The 15,533-nt window shown below is 36.9% G+C and overlaps 2 protein-coding genes across 2 annotated transcripts; one reads left to right on the plus strand and one right to left on the minus strand.

The window, feature by feature from the left end:
• Positions 1-88: 88 nt before the first annotated feature.
• LOC117982917 (circadian clock-controlled protein daywake-like) lies at positions 89-12,178 on the minus strand. Its single transcript, XM_034969362.2, has 5 exons — positions 11,938-12,178; positions 5,225-5,453; positions 2,502-2,638; positions 1,478-1,630; positions 89-1,096 (listed from the first exon to the last, which is right to left on the minus strand). The coding sequence occupies exons 1-5, from the start codon at positions 12,008-12,010 to the stop codon at positions 930-932; spliced, it is 759 nt and encodes a 252-aa protein (XP_034825253.1). The 5' UTR covers positions 12,011-12,178; the 3' UTR covers positions 89-929.
• An 819-nt stretch (positions 12,179-12,997) lies between these two features.
• On the plus strand, positions 12,998-14,695 carry LOC138402433 (uncharacterized). The gene has a single exon (XM_069499053.1). It carries the CDS (start codon positions 13,161-13,163, stop codon positions 13,920-13,922), a length of 762 nt encoding a protein of 253 aa, XP_069355154.1. The 5' UTR covers positions 12,998-13,160; the 3' UTR covers positions 13,923-14,695.
• The last annotated feature ends 838 nt before the right edge of the window (positions 14,696-15,533 follow it).

The following is a 15,533-nucleotide window of genomic DNA, read 5'->3' on the forward strand; positions in this document are numbered from 1 at the left end:
TTTGAGATTTATTTTTTAGTTTTCTTTTGTACCTGGCATCTTTTAAATAAATGTAATATTTGTGTATTAAGGAAAATAAAAATCACCATTATAAAAAATACATTTACTAAAAATATAAATGTGCAACCCTCCATAATAGAAAAACTGATTCTTTACAATGCACAATTTATAAATAAATAATAATTTATGGATCCTCAAGTTAATATTTTAATTGAGTAATACATACCTAATAATTTAATTATTTATACAAAACAAATGTAAAAAAATACGGATGCTAATTAAATCGCATAATTGCTGCATAATGCCAAGATTTATATCTAAATGTTTATATTACTTTGTATGGTAGGATTTTTAATCTTATTATGTAGGTACAATTTTTTAATGTCTGTTATATGTAGGTAGCTACATATAACAGACATTAAAAAATTGTTTTACATTGTTGACCTTGAATTATAATAATTTGTGAAATATAATTTTTTTATCTAGCTATAAAAATTAGGGCCCGAGCTATATAATATTCTATCGAATAAAATTCCTTAGTGCGCTAACACACTAGGACGCCATGGTGACGTCGCCGGCTACGTATCCATACAATACGTATTTAAATGTATGATGACAGTTAACTAACTTGGCTACCCAATTTGGCAGAGTAGCCACGACCGACTGACCCCTAGGTGGAGACTGGATACTCTGGCGACCTGGCGATGCGAAGCCAAGTCGCCAGTATATTGTATACAAATAACTTACGCCTCTCTTACTCAGTGGCCAACTGTTTGACAACCGCATGTTTGTGTTCACTACTGTTGTTTTGTTGTGCTATTTATTTGCTACGGTAGGTAGCCAGAGGTAGCCAGCGATATTGCCATGGCGTCCCTGTATGTTAGGGCTCTTACGGAGCTCTCACATAGTTTTCTTAGAAATTAAAGCTATCATAGTCTCTCTTTGTAGCCTATAACGATGCGGGGAATAGTAACTTTGGAGAGGAATTTGTTTATAACTTTGACTATGGCTTTCACAATCTGCTTTATGGCGGGAGGGGCGAGGTCGTCCATGAGTTGACGCCAGTTATCGTTGGCGAACTTAAGGGTTGTTTCCGCTGAAAAAATTAAACCGTTTGTGAATATTTTAGCAATTAAAATATCGTGAGTGATATTCATTATTATCAGTAGGTACCCATATTATAAATAGGAAAGTGTTTGTTTGTTGTTTTGTTATTCAATCACGTCGCAACGTGCATAACACACTAGTTCTTGCATTTAACATTTTTTTTTTGTAAATATATCAAAAATTTGGCACTCGCTTCGCACGCGCTTTTGTTTTATATTTGTACCTGCTCGCAAATTCATCGGCATGGATTTTAACTCGAACGAGAACTCTTTGATTTTCCGGGATTTTTCAGAAGTTGCAGTTTAGTAAATAAATAATTAAAGACGAAAAAAAAACTACTTGAATGCTCCTAGAAAAAATCATAACGTACCTAATTGTTTATTGCCATTAAATAAATTCTTCAAGTCAAAAGTGGTGGACTCAATTTCATATTGGTAGTTCGGAGTCAACATTTTCAAATGCTCCTTCCCAGCTTTGTCCTTTATGTGCATCAGCAAGCTGCTAATGTTAACTTCGGCGTTTTCTACGGTCAAAGTAAAATAATTAAAGATTAAGTTTCCCTAGCGCGCTCCCCAGTGTCCCCGGCCCTTTCCATACAAACGTAATTGGTATAACCGTAATATTTATATTTATACCGTAATATAAACGTAATATTTGTTTATAGAACATGTCTATTACATTGTTTATTGTTAATACGAATTAGGTGCCCACGACACAGGACTACCTAGTGTGGGTATAGTGCATTCAATATTAGCTGGCGTGTTTCCACTTGAACGTAAACAATTGTCATTATTAGTAGGTAGGAAGTAGTTAGTTATTGCTTATTACTTGAATAATAATTAATTAAACGAGGATAATCGTAGGTAGTTACCCATTATACTTAGTAGTTAGTATCTACGATTATCCTCGTTAGCTCAGTTACATTACAGCGTAGATAAATCTAACTCACGTGCTGTCTGGCGCGTAGCCACCAAATTCAATTATATCTACCTACTAGGGTCATATATCTATTAAGGTTTGGAATGCTCCACAATAGTCAGTGGCGTAGCTACCTAGGGGCTAGGCGGGGCAGTGCCCCAGGGCCCTCAAGCTCAGGGGGCCCTCGAATCCCTACCAGGAAATCTCAATCGAACTAAAGTTTTGAAAATTTCTCCCATTTTCATAATAAATAATGATAATTCGAAAGTTACTAGGGAATTCCCCTAAATTCTTTCTGTGAATGTATTTGTATATTTAATATTTTTACTTGATAAAACCTAACCAGCTTAGATAGCAGTGGGGCCCCATTTTTGATTTGCCCCAGCGCCCTTGGTTACCTAGCTACGCCACTGACAATAGTAGGTATCTAATTTATGTGACCAAAGAGAGTAGGACGTTAGAACTATTAGACTTACTACATTCGATAACAGCATCCCCATCTCCTTTGATCGGGAGAATCAAAATTCTTCCATCTGCATTATAATGGGCAGTTAGTCTTAAATCTCCCTTTACTGCTAAACTGAACGATTCGTTATTATTACCCAGTTGAATTCTGAAACAATAAAATTATATCACTACTAATACCTATCTAAATATTATATAAAATTCAAAGTCCTGACTGACTGACTGACATATTATATATCAACGCACAGCCTAAACCGCTGGTCCTAGAGACATGTAATTTTGAGGGTGTGTTCTTTGTGAAGAGTAGGTATCCACTAAGAAAGGATTTTTTGAAATTCCACCCCCAAGTGGGTTAAATGGGGGATGGAAGTTTGTATGAAAGTCCGTCATTTTTGAAGTTACATCGATGAAAATTGTTATTTCAGCTTTCGGTTAAAAATAAAAAGTACGCATTTCACGATTTTTGGAAATTCTACTACCAAGGGGGTTAAATAGGGGATTAAAGTTTTTATGAAAGTCTGTCATTTTTCAAGTAATTTACATGACAATTGGTACTTATTTGTGTTTTCGGTAATAAATGAAGAAATATGTATTTCAGGATTTTTGGAAATGCAACCCCCACCTCGATTTTCTAAATTGCACCCGAGCGAAGCCGGGGCGGGTCAGCTAGTGTATTATAGATCTGAAAGTCGGATTGACATGTGGTTAGGACGTCCGCCTTCTAATCGGAGGTCGGGGGTTCGATCCCGGGCACGCACCTCTAACTTTTCGGAGTTATGTGTGTTTTAAGTAATTAAATATCCCTTGATTTGACGGTGAAGGAAAACATCGTGAGGAAACCTGCATGTCTGAGAGTTCTACATAATGTTCTAAAAGGTGTGTGAAGTCTATCAATCCGCACATGGCCAGCGTGGTAGATTATGGCCAAAACCCTTCTCACTCTGAGAGGAGAGCCGTTCTCTGTAGTGAGCCGGCGATGGGTTGATCATGATGATGATGATATTCTTATCCCGAAAAAATCAATGAGTTCCCACGGGATTTCTTAAGAGCTAAATCCACGCGATCGAAGTCGTGGACATCAGCTAGTTACCTATACTTAAAAATGCGAAAGTAGGTATATCTGCTAGCTTTTGACGCGATTTTGAAGAAAGATAAAGAGATAGCTTACATCCCGGGGAAGGACATGGACAAGTCTCAGAAAGTCAGAGTTCACACGGTTTTTAAAAACTTAAATCTACATCGAAAAAGTTGCGGGCATCATTTGGTACAGAACAGAGATAGCTTGCATCTCAGGGAAGGCTATTTGATATCCCGGAAAATGAGAGTTCCCACGGGATTATAAAAAAAACCGGCCAAGTGCAAGTCAGACTCGCGCCCTGAGGGTATCGTATTTTATCGACATTTTGCACGATAAATCAAAAACTATTATGCCTAAAAATAAATAAAAATCTGTTTTAGAATGTACAGGTAAAGCCCTTTCATGATACCCCATTTGGTATAGCAATATTACTTGGAAAGTCGAAAACAGCAGTATTTGTTCATGAACACATTTAAATTTTTTTCTTGTGATGTACCTAATCACTAATTCACGGTTTTCAGATTTTTCCCCTAATGTCTGCTATGAGTCCTATCTACCTGCCAAACTTCATGATTCTAGGTCAAACGGGAAGTACCCTGTAGGTTTCTTGACAGACAGACAGACGGACAGACAGACAGACAACAAAGTGATCCTATAAGGGATCCGTTTTTCCTTTTGAATAGGTACGGAACCCTAAAAATGAAACATACGCGGACGAAATTGCCGGCATCACCTAATTTTTAGGGTTCCGTACCTCAAAAGAAAAAAACGGAACCCTTATAGGATCACTTTGTTGTATGTCTGTCTGTCTGTCGGTCTGTCAAGAAACCTACAGGGTACTTCCCGTTGACCTAGAATCATGAAATTTGGCAGGTAGGTAGATCTTATAGCTGACATTTGGGGAAAAATCTGAAAACCGTGAATTTGTGGTTACACCGCACAAAAAAATTAAATTGTGGTCATGAACTAATAATTAGTATTATCAATTTCCTAAGTAAGATAACTATATCAAGTGGGGTATCATATGAAAGGTTTTCACCTGTGCATTCTAAAACAGATTTTTATTTATTTTTATGTATCATAGTTTTTGAATTATCCTGCAAAATATCGAAAAAATACGACTGTAGTACGGAACCCTCATTGCGCGAGCCTGACTCGCACTTGGCCGGTTTTTTTCTATATCTTTGTCTATGGACTGTAGTCGTTTCTTAGTCAGCTGTTTATCGAGTTCTGATTAACACATAATTTGCATACAATGTGCAGTTTTTCACTATGCACAAACAAAGTGTATTGTTAATTATTGTCTTGGTCACTTAATTAATATTTATTATTTCTAATACCAATTGAAGCGCAAAATAGTTGATGCAATTGGAAGAATTGCTTCACTGCAGTAGATAATGGTCCATTAGTCATTACCTAAGAGAAGAAACATTGAGAGCTGTTGGTGTAGCAATAAACTTTTTTGAATTTTTTTGAATGTATCAATAGAAAATCGCCCATATATATTTATATATCTGTAGGTGACATTAAATTACCCCCCATGTTGAATAATAGTACATTATTTAACATGGGGGTAGTGTAATGCCTTATATCACGGGCGCCGGGATTCCCAAGTGTAACGAGGGAAGTAAGTAGGTAAATATTATTATATCTTACTTAAAATCTGCCAGTTTTAATCCGGAGAGACCATGCATTTTTGCATCACTGAAATTCAGTTTAAGCCCACTTCCATCTACAATAATGTCGTTTAAATCGGCAGGGTCTATAGATGGCACCGACATCTCAGGAATACCCTTGGCGAAATAAGGCAGGCACTCCACTATTTGTTCTTTGACACAGTTTTCAAAATCTTCATCAGCAAGGGTGCAGGGATGGATATATTCGGCTAAAACAAAAAAAAGAGTTATTTTCACTTTCGAACCTTTTTCACAAAGAGTGTTATACCCATGTCCTGAAATAAACTAATTTAATCAGACAATAGACGACATGATTCAAATGTCGCTTCTATTAAATTTATTTTCATAACGGCGACCAACAAAGTGATAATTTTAATAAAACTGGTCATGTGCACGCATTAGGTAGGGTTCCAAAGCCCTGCTAGTCGCTAAGAACTTTGATGGTTATTATTTTTTAAACGGATTTTTTTTCAAAACTGAGAAATCTCATACTTTATGATTTTAAAATACCTAGGTACCTTTTTTTTCATAAAAAAACCTATTTTGAAAAAGGTATCACATAAAAGGACACCATTTTTTTCGTGTTCTTCTTACTTCTCATGTTCATTAGGTAGGTAGGCCTGAAGCATATTTTTTCAAAATTAAAAATGTCTCTGTACTTTTCAACCTTACAATTTTTAATGTTTAATTTTTAAATGGCTGTGATACACAGACAGATGGACTGGACGAAACTGTAAGGCTTCCTAGTTTTAGCACGGAACCCCAAGAAAAACTGGTAAGAAGCTAAAATATTTAAACCAAGTCTTTAACTACCTACAATTTAAATTAAAATCTCGCTTTTATTTAATTATTTTTTATAACTGTCTGCGCAATGATATTAAAATGAATAAAAACGGGTTATAAGAAGTTACCTAATTGAAATATTTATTGGACAAGGTCTTTACAAGAGCATGTAAAGATGCAAAAAAGCCAGACGGAGCTATGTACCTATCTATCTACAGCTGGCTAAGCGAAACCTAAAATTCGCCAGTCTAAACCATAGTCTTATTAAACAGATCTAAATCCATCCATTCTAGAATTGAAATAAATAAGTCGGTACTCAGTAGGTGAGTAAGTGCCTTCCTAGGATCTCATTACAACAAACTCGGAAAGGATCAGGCTCATTATAGTTTTATTATTATCATGAAAAAGGGAGAGTTCCTATTACTCCTGACTGGGGACGTGAAAAAAATTAATTAAGTGGAAGACTCTTTCTAGTGGAAAATTCTGTCTGATATTGTTTATTTTATTAAGGTCAATGCATTCAAATTGTCGAGGGGTTGGAATATAGGAGCATTTGAGTGCCTACCTAATATCATGATGCTCTAAAATAGTGCTAGGTACCTATAACCTAATCGGTACTTATAACCTAATCGAGATGGCAGTAAGTCAAAAAACGTAGTTTCGATAAAACGGCGCTTAAAATTTTGCATAGGGCCTAGGTACAATGTAAAAAATATTTTTGTTTCTACACGTGTATGTGTGCTAAAATCGGGGAGGTGCACGTTTTGATTTCTAGTTTCATTTATTATGTTCGCCCGACTTCATACCTACATACATACCAAAATTTATTTTTTACTTTGTAACGGTTTTGGAAGTCGGTTTTTTAATTTATTTAGCGTTTAAAAAGTACACAAAAGTATTTAAGTATTTTTAAAGTACTTAAGTTTAGTCATTACTTAGTTCCTAAAATATCAATTCACCAGCAAAACTTTCCAAATCCACACTGCTTAGGAGTTCAGTACCTTGCAGCATCAGGATTGAAAAGTTGGGACTTGGAGTCGTTGCTTGATACCTACAATATTAATTCACTATGAACACTTTCTGAATCTTGATAACTTAGGCGAGCTGTACCTACTGTAGCATCAGGATTAAGAAGTTGGATCCAGAAATTCAAAAATCGGTGTACAATATACATTTATAAAAAACCGGGCGGAGAATAACGGAATTGAGAATCACCTCCTTTTTGGTAGTCAGTTAAAAATCGGTCAAGTGCGAGTCGGGCTCGCATAATAAGGGTTCCATACAATCGTACAAGAAATGACAGTTATTTTTTTTTAATTTTCATAGCGGCTATTTTGTAATTTTTATTAAGAATTTGTTGTTATAACGACAATAAGAATTCACATTCTGTGAAAATTTCAACTCTATAGGTACTATTACGATTCCGAGACACAGCCCGCTGACAGACATGAGACAGACGGACGGACATGATAGCTCAGAAACACGTAATAGGTACAGGTAATGATAGGCATCCTTCGGATGCGGAACTCTAATTGCCAATTTGAGATGGATATAAAAAGATAAATCATAAGTAATAAAGATATAATGTACCCATAGCTATCGAACTTTTTTATCACAACTAAGTAAGTACCTAAACAGATTTTACGTGGGTATTTGCTGTTTGTTTTGGAATGGTGAACAACCTAGTAACCTCCAACTTAGCTATTCTACCGCTGAGATACATCTACCTAAAAAGATCTTTGAATAACTAAACTAAATTATTGGCATTACTGCAAATTGTTTGTTACACAACAAACAATTTGCTTTTTATTTAAATACCTACACATCAATAAAAAGATTTTATTGATATAAACTTTTACAAGTACCCACCTACTTTTGAAAAGTCAAGTGCATCTAAGTAGGTACCACATCAACCACTGGTTCGGAATGATTTTTCTCCTGTGAAAATCCAGCGAGAAACTCAGCGCAGCGCAGCGGTTGCTCTTTTCAACGATAAGATCAACGTGCTGGAACGGGTTTCTTATATCGACATTCGTATGTGATAGCTAGAAAATGCTGAGAAGAATATGTGATTCCAAAGACTGATATTTTACAACGAACGGGTGACTCTACTCGGTACCCTGCAGTCTGGTACTGAGTCGGGTATCCTCTTAGAGTGAGAAGGGTTTAGGCCATAATCTGCCACGTTTGGCCAATGTTGATTGGCAGACTTCACACACCTTTGAGAATATGGAGAGCTCTCAGGCATGCAGGTTTCTTCACGATGTTTTCCTTTACTGTTAAAGCAAGTGATATTTAAGTAATGGTTTTAAAAACGCACATAACTCCGAAACGTTAGTGGTGCGTGCCCGGACTCGAAGCCCCGACCTCCCGAAAAGAAGGCGGACGTCTTAACCACTAGGCTATCACCTTAATACCTAGTGGATAGTTTATATTAATTGAGTTAGCCGCTAGAAATCATATGTTATCAATTAATTATTTAACAAATAAATATAAAAGATGCACTGCAGTAGATAACTACCTACCTACCTAATTCGTTGAAGAATGTAGGAAACCAATCAATGTATGTTAATTAATTATTTATTTATTGTTAGAACAGTAAATAGGCAAGTAATAAATTTCAATTAAACCCTGTAAACTGAAACTTAAAAAAACAAGATGTAAAAACAAACAATGTTTAAACTTCAGTAAAAAATCATCGGCAATTGAGTGCCTATTATTATTAGTTATTAATACGCAATTAGGTAGGAAGTTATTAAAACACTTTTTATTACAAGCACCAAGTATCAAAGGCCCTCATTAATAACAAAGTAACGTTGACTTTAGCTTCTTTGAGAATTTTTATTTGTTCCATATGACATAATAAAGTTTAATGTACCCTAATTACACTTACACAATTTGTCTTTGATCTTCTTCGATGTAAATAATAAAACCCTTTTAATAACCTAATTGCATATATTATTATCTGAAGTGGTAGGTTGGTATAATTTACCTACTTTTTGCCGATGCAATTAATTATGTATTTTCAATACATCTATTTACTTTGAAACAATTGATTATTAATTACTGGTAGTTAGGTAGGTAATAGTTTGTTATTAGCTGATATCCGCGACTTTGTCCACATAGATCTAGGTAGATTTTGTAAGGATCCCGACTCCACGCACACTTGTCTATTGAGTGATTTGAAAGCGCGAAGCCAGAAGATCGCGAAGGAGCTTCTGAAAGAAGCAAGTCTACGAGGCTGAGTGGAATGAAAGAGGGAGGTGGCAACGACATTCGTAGCGAAACGTAGGTCGCCAGGCTTGCTTCAACCAGGACCTCCTTCGCGAGCTTTTGGCACCCTTTGGCTTCGAGCTGAACGGAGGCATTATAAATTGGGTATTTTGCTAATCAAAAATATTGCATAGGTAAGTATACATACCCACATACCTATATTATTTTATTATTTAAAATGAAGTTTTAATATAAGTATAGAAGTTATGCCCACTTTCATCATCAACCGAGAGACGTCCACTGCTGGAGGTCTCTTGTAGGGACTTCCACACGCCACGGTCCTGCGCCGCCTGAATCCAGCGGCTTCCTGCGACTCGTCTGATGTCGTCCGTCCTAAACCTAACCTAATCCAACTAATCATTTGCTATCCTTCAAATTCATATCGGTTAAGATAGATAGGGGCTCACGTGGGCTCACGTTAGAGAGATCACTTCTTGATCTAGGGGTGAGAGATAGTTGTCGAAATAATCGTCAAATTCTGACACCAATAGTAGCCAACTTTATGACGTAATAAATACTTCCCCCACCACTTTAGAGAGCAATGACATGCAGTTTGGTGATCCGTAGATCACGCTGATTCCAAGTTCCAACGATACCACACATCCATAATCCATACTAATATTATAAATGCGAAAGTGTGTCTGTCTGTCTGCTAGCTTTTCACGGCCCAACCGTTCAACCGATTTTGATGAAATTTGCTACAGAGTTAGCTTATATCCCGGGGAAGGACATAGGCTACTTTTTATCCCGGAAAATTAAAGAGTTCCCACGGGATTTAAATAGATAAAACCTAAGTAATTCCATCTTCAAGTATATTATAAAACTTTCCAGTCTTACGAATTTCGTATTTATGCGACTTTTTCAACTTGGCCTCTCTACTACGACCTCTCGAAAGAAGGCCGACGTCTTAACCACTAGATATCACCACTCATTATTTATTAAAAATAATTAAATAAATGTCCTATAAAATACGAAATCTGGTTGTTACTTGCAACAGTTTCCGTGTTTCAATAAGTCCGTACAAAATGACTTCTCACGCGCCATTTTAACTGTACAGATCAACTGTCATCTCAAAAGTACGGTTCACATTTGAATAGACTAAAATCGTACTTTTAACGTGACCGTTGAACCATAGAGTTAAATAGGGCGCGTGAGAAGTTATTTTTTACGCATTATACCTACATCTTATTTCAAAAACTAATGTAAACTACCCTACCTACTAAAATAATGTAACTGACGTTATTTTCCAAACTAAAAAAAATAATGTATTCTGATTAGATCATATTTTTACTCGCCCACGACTTCGTCCCCGTGAAATTAGTTTTTGTTAAAAATCCCGTAGGAACTCTTTGGTTCTCCGGGATAAAAAGTAACCTATGCCCGTCCTCGCGATATAAGCTATATCTGCCATTAAAATCGGTTCAACGGATGAGCCTATAAAAATCCCGTGGGGACTCTGATTTTCTCTTATAATAAAAAGTAGCCTATACCCGTATATTTCGTCCCCTGCATGCAAGCTATCTTTGTAGGTACCAAATTTCGTCAAAAGCCCGTGAAAAACTAGCAGATGACAGACAGACACAGTTTTGCATTTATCAGTAACATATATCAAGGATTGGTCCCCGCCAAGCTACGCTCCGATGCAATCCTTAATCTAAGATTAGCAAGGATAATTTTTCACACATTTATATACCGGTTTATGGAAAAATCTAGCCATTTTCCTGTAAACTTGTGTTTTTTGCATTTACACCAACAAACGCAGAACCCGTTGAACGCTTCTTGTCCCGGTTCAATAGGTCGCTTTACTTCATTAAAGGTTTTATGGAAAGAAGAAAATAATATGAATCATTTATTTTATTAGATTCAAGTTTCCTCAGAGGAAAAGTGGGTTTTATAAATATTTACTTTAGTTAAATACGTCCAAAACCGATTACGTACGTACCTCATGGAGTCCTGGAGGTAAGTATTTCAGCTGATTGTTATAGTTTTAATTGTTATAATAGGTTACCCTACCTACTTACAATATAATTATTGATCGTATTTGTGATGATCAAATTTATGGATCAGCTATCAGCTTAGTTTAGTGATCGAATTGCAGGAATGATTAGAAATATACCTACCATAATTATTAGAAAAAATATATTAATTTTGTCCTATTAGGTAAGTATATTAAGTCTACAAAAGCTCCATGTCCGATAGGTAGAGCTTAGATAATTCAAATTTAAAACCGTCAAACTCAGATCGGTACCGGATCGCGCTCCTGTTAGCCTTCTATTAATTTTATATCTTTTTCTCGTTGCGTGCTACTCCTCATTACTGAGGGTTGTGACTCTTTCCTATTAATCCCATAGTGGTGGAAGTTTTCTTGGGATAATAATGCGGTGAGTTCTCAGATCCTTCCGCATACAATTCTACTAATAGTACAATAATTATTCTACTAAGTTTCGACTTTATACTAGTTATCATTTTATCAGTTAGTAATAATATTTTTATAAATATTCCACTTTTAATTTTTTTGGATTTCAATCATCAAAATTGTCGTTTTTTGCCAGAGCAGTCAGAGGGTACTAATAACTAAATTATGATATAATATTTTTAGCACTGATATTATAAAAGAATAGCTGTTCATGTACTTACGTAAAAAGCCCTCTTCTTCATCTTTAGCGTAGCACAAAGTAACTAGTAGCACTAATGTCGATAAGTATTTCATTGTTTCGTTGCTACAAAATGATGGTAATGGTAGAACTGACCAGCTATTGTTAAGAGCTCAGTATCTACTGTGCTGTGCGATCATTGTGCTACATATTTATGGTCCTGACGGTCAATGCCATGTACCCAGGAAGGAACATGACGTCTTCATAGTTACGAGTATTTAAAATTGTATGATTCAAAAATATTGAGTACCTATAAAGATTCAGTCATTACCACCTGGCTGAGTGTAAATTTACCTATTGACTAGCAATACGGTTTCAACACTTGAAGGTAGGTAGGTATTTCCGCTAGCTAGAAAAACCGGCCAAGTGCGACTCAGGCTCGCGTAACGAGGGTTCCGTATTTTTTCGACATTTTGCACGATAATTCAAAACTATGATGCATAAACATAAATACAAATCTGTTTTAAAATCCACAGGTGAAGCCCTTTCATATGATACAGATAGGTTTAGGAATTAGATTTTTTAATTTAGGTACTTACAAGTTTTTAATAGCGTCGACACCACTGCAGTATTTTAATTTTATTAATAAAAGTTAAAACGCCCGATCAAAACCACAAGCAAACTTAATCGGCTATGTTTTTATCAAAGCTTTAGGATCAGGCGATCGCGTGAACAAAATGATTTAGCCACAACGGAACGCGACGGGGCGGCGGCGCGCGTCGTGTAAATTACTGAGACTGACAAAAGGCCCTGGTTTTATATCTCAGTGTAATTCATAATGGATGTAAAATTGACAATTATTATGGTATCTTTTTACGGGTCCTATTTGTTATTTGAACATGTTTTGGAATTTGGATCTGGAAGGAGTTGCTTCTGACCGCCTCCGAGTTTGCTTGACCAACCCAGGGCCCACCCAGGACTGTAGTGCTGTAACGCTTTGATGATAATTAATAATGATGATAGTGTTCAACGGGCTTCCTATTTATAGAGTGAAGATAAACAACATTTTTAGTGATGTGTTTTAATGGTAGGTAGCTGTGTTGTGGGTATTCTACAATAAAGTTAGTTGTCATCCGATACGCGTTTCATTAACACAACATGGTGGCAGCGGTGTGAAATTAAATGTTTTAGAGTGGAAATAGTGCAGTAATTTCGTTGTATTAGTGAAATATAAGTTGCTTTCGGTGGTCTACATATTTATTAGCAATGGAACACGCAAGACCACCACCAGAGCTTAGTGTGGATGGCAGCCCCGTCAGCCGGGCTGACGCGTGGAAAAAATGGAAAACGCAGTTTCAGTTGTTTATAAAAGCTGCAGGCGTGCATAAGGAAGATCCAGCGGTACAAGCAAGCTTACTGATCAATTTAATAGGGCCCGATGGTTTTGATGTCTACCAAACATTTACTTTCGAAGCTGAGAAAGATCGCGATGACGTTGCAGTTTTGTTGAAAAAGTTTGACAACTACTTTGGTGTGAAACCGAATATTACGTTAGCCAGGTACAATTTTTTTACCCGAAATCAAAGTGAAGGCGAATCAATAAATCAATACGTAACTGCGTTAAAACTTTTAAGCAAGACCTGTGTGTTTGCCGCGCTCGAAGAGGAGTTGATTAGAGACAGAATTGTGTGTGGAATAAGAAACACTGTAGTTCGGGATCGTTTACTTCGGAGCGACGAGTTAACTTTAGAAAAGGCGATAAAAATATGCCAGGCCGATGAGGTTTCAATGGACGGCACTCGTCAGCTTGAATCTCATGCAGCAAGTTCGGGGCGAGCGTCCATCGATGCGGTGGAAGCGCGCGGCGGATATCGTGGGGCTCCGAACCGGCAATGGAACGCAAGCAGTAGTGGTGGCCGCAACGCGCGAGGCAGCGCACGCGGCTCGACCGCCACGCGCCGAGGCGGTTACGCCGCCGGCGCCGGCCGCCGTCGGCCGAGTCGACAGCCGTGCTCCGACGCCGTGTAAAAATTGTGGCAAATATTGTGATTCGCGTTCTTGTTTAGCGCTTGGTGTAAAGTGTTTTTTATGTGGAGGCTATAATCATTTTGCTAGGATGTGTGCAAATCGGGCTAAAAAAGTATACGATATCGATGTTTATTCGGAGATACCCATAGAGGATTGCGATAGTGACGACGCCGAGTCGTTTTTCATATCAACAATTGCACATACATCGCAGCGTGACTATGCGGACGAGTGGTATGAAACATTAACTGGTGAGTGTGGCGTTGAAAAGTTTAAACTAGACACAGGGGCAGATATAAATGTTATAGCACTAGAGAGGTTTTTGTCATTGGGGTATGATGCTAGCTTAATTAATGTGAAGAGTAATGTTAAACTCCAATCGTATAGTGGTGATATTATTCCTATAAAAGGACTATGTAAATTAAAATGGTGGTATAAAAATAATTTATATATTTTGAAGTTTGCAGTAGCTAGTATTAGCTGTCAAAGTGTTCTGGGAAGGCATGCGTGTACAGAGTTAGGTTTAGTGAAACGCGTACATAATATAAATATATCTGCTTATGATCATTTGTTTCGCGGTATTGGTTGCCTTCCCGGTACATATAGCCTTGTTATAGATGAGTCTGTGAGTCCGGTGGTCAGCGCGCCGCGTAAGGTACCTCTAAGTCTCAGAGATAAGTTGCATACTGAGCTAAATAGAATGATCGAGGCTGGCGTGATCAGAAAAGTTACTTATCCTACAAAATGGGTGAATTCATTAGTAATTGCGGCTAAGAAAAATGGTGGTATAAGGCTATGTCTTGATCCGCGTCCACTTAATTGTGCGATTCAGCGGGCACACTTTCAGCTACCGACAATCAATGAATTAGCCACATTATTAATATACATACTACTTATATTATAATTATTATCTTTATGTTCCCTAACAACTTACGTACACCTTAAACCCAGTTTTCACTAGCCCTTAAATCCTCTTCAACCTAGTTGCCTGGTAGAGATCGCTTCACAGCGATAAGGCCGCTGATTGTATGTTCTTCTTTTTGTGTCTTTTTTTTTTTTTTTTTTTTTTTGGTGTACAATAAAGAATATTAAACTAAAAAACTAAACTAGCCACAAAGCTCAATGGGGCACAGTATTTTTCTGTATTGGACGCTAATTCTGGATTTTGGGCTATTAAATTAGATGACAAAAGTGCGGACTTGTGTACTTTCAGCACGCCGTTTGGAAGGTATAAATTTTTACGACTACCTTTTGATCTGAACTGTGCATCTGAGGTATTTCACTCAACACTTAAGCAGTTGCTAGAAGGATTAGAGGGGGTGGATTTATTCATTGATGACATAATCTGTTGGGGAGGAAATAAATATGAGCATGATTTGAGGCTTACTGCGTTGCTAAATAGAGCACAAGAAATAAATCTAAAGTTTAACAAAGACAAATGTAAAATCTGTGTACAGGAGGTGGTTTATTTAGGGCATGTTTTTAACAAAAATGGAATGAAACCGGATAAGGAAAAGGTGAAGGCCATTAAAGACATGCCTACTCCGAATAGTAAGAAGTCGTTAGAGAGATTTTTGGGTGCTACTAATTACCTATCAAAATTTATTCCAAACT

The sequence above is a fragment of the Maniola hyperantus genome, chromosome 6 (genome assembly GCF_902806685.2).
Source record: "Maniola hyperantus chromosome 6, iAphHyp1.2, whole genome shotgun sequence".
NCBI lineage: Eukaryota > Metazoa > Arthropoda > Insecta > Lepidoptera > Nymphalidae > Maniola > Maniola hyperantus.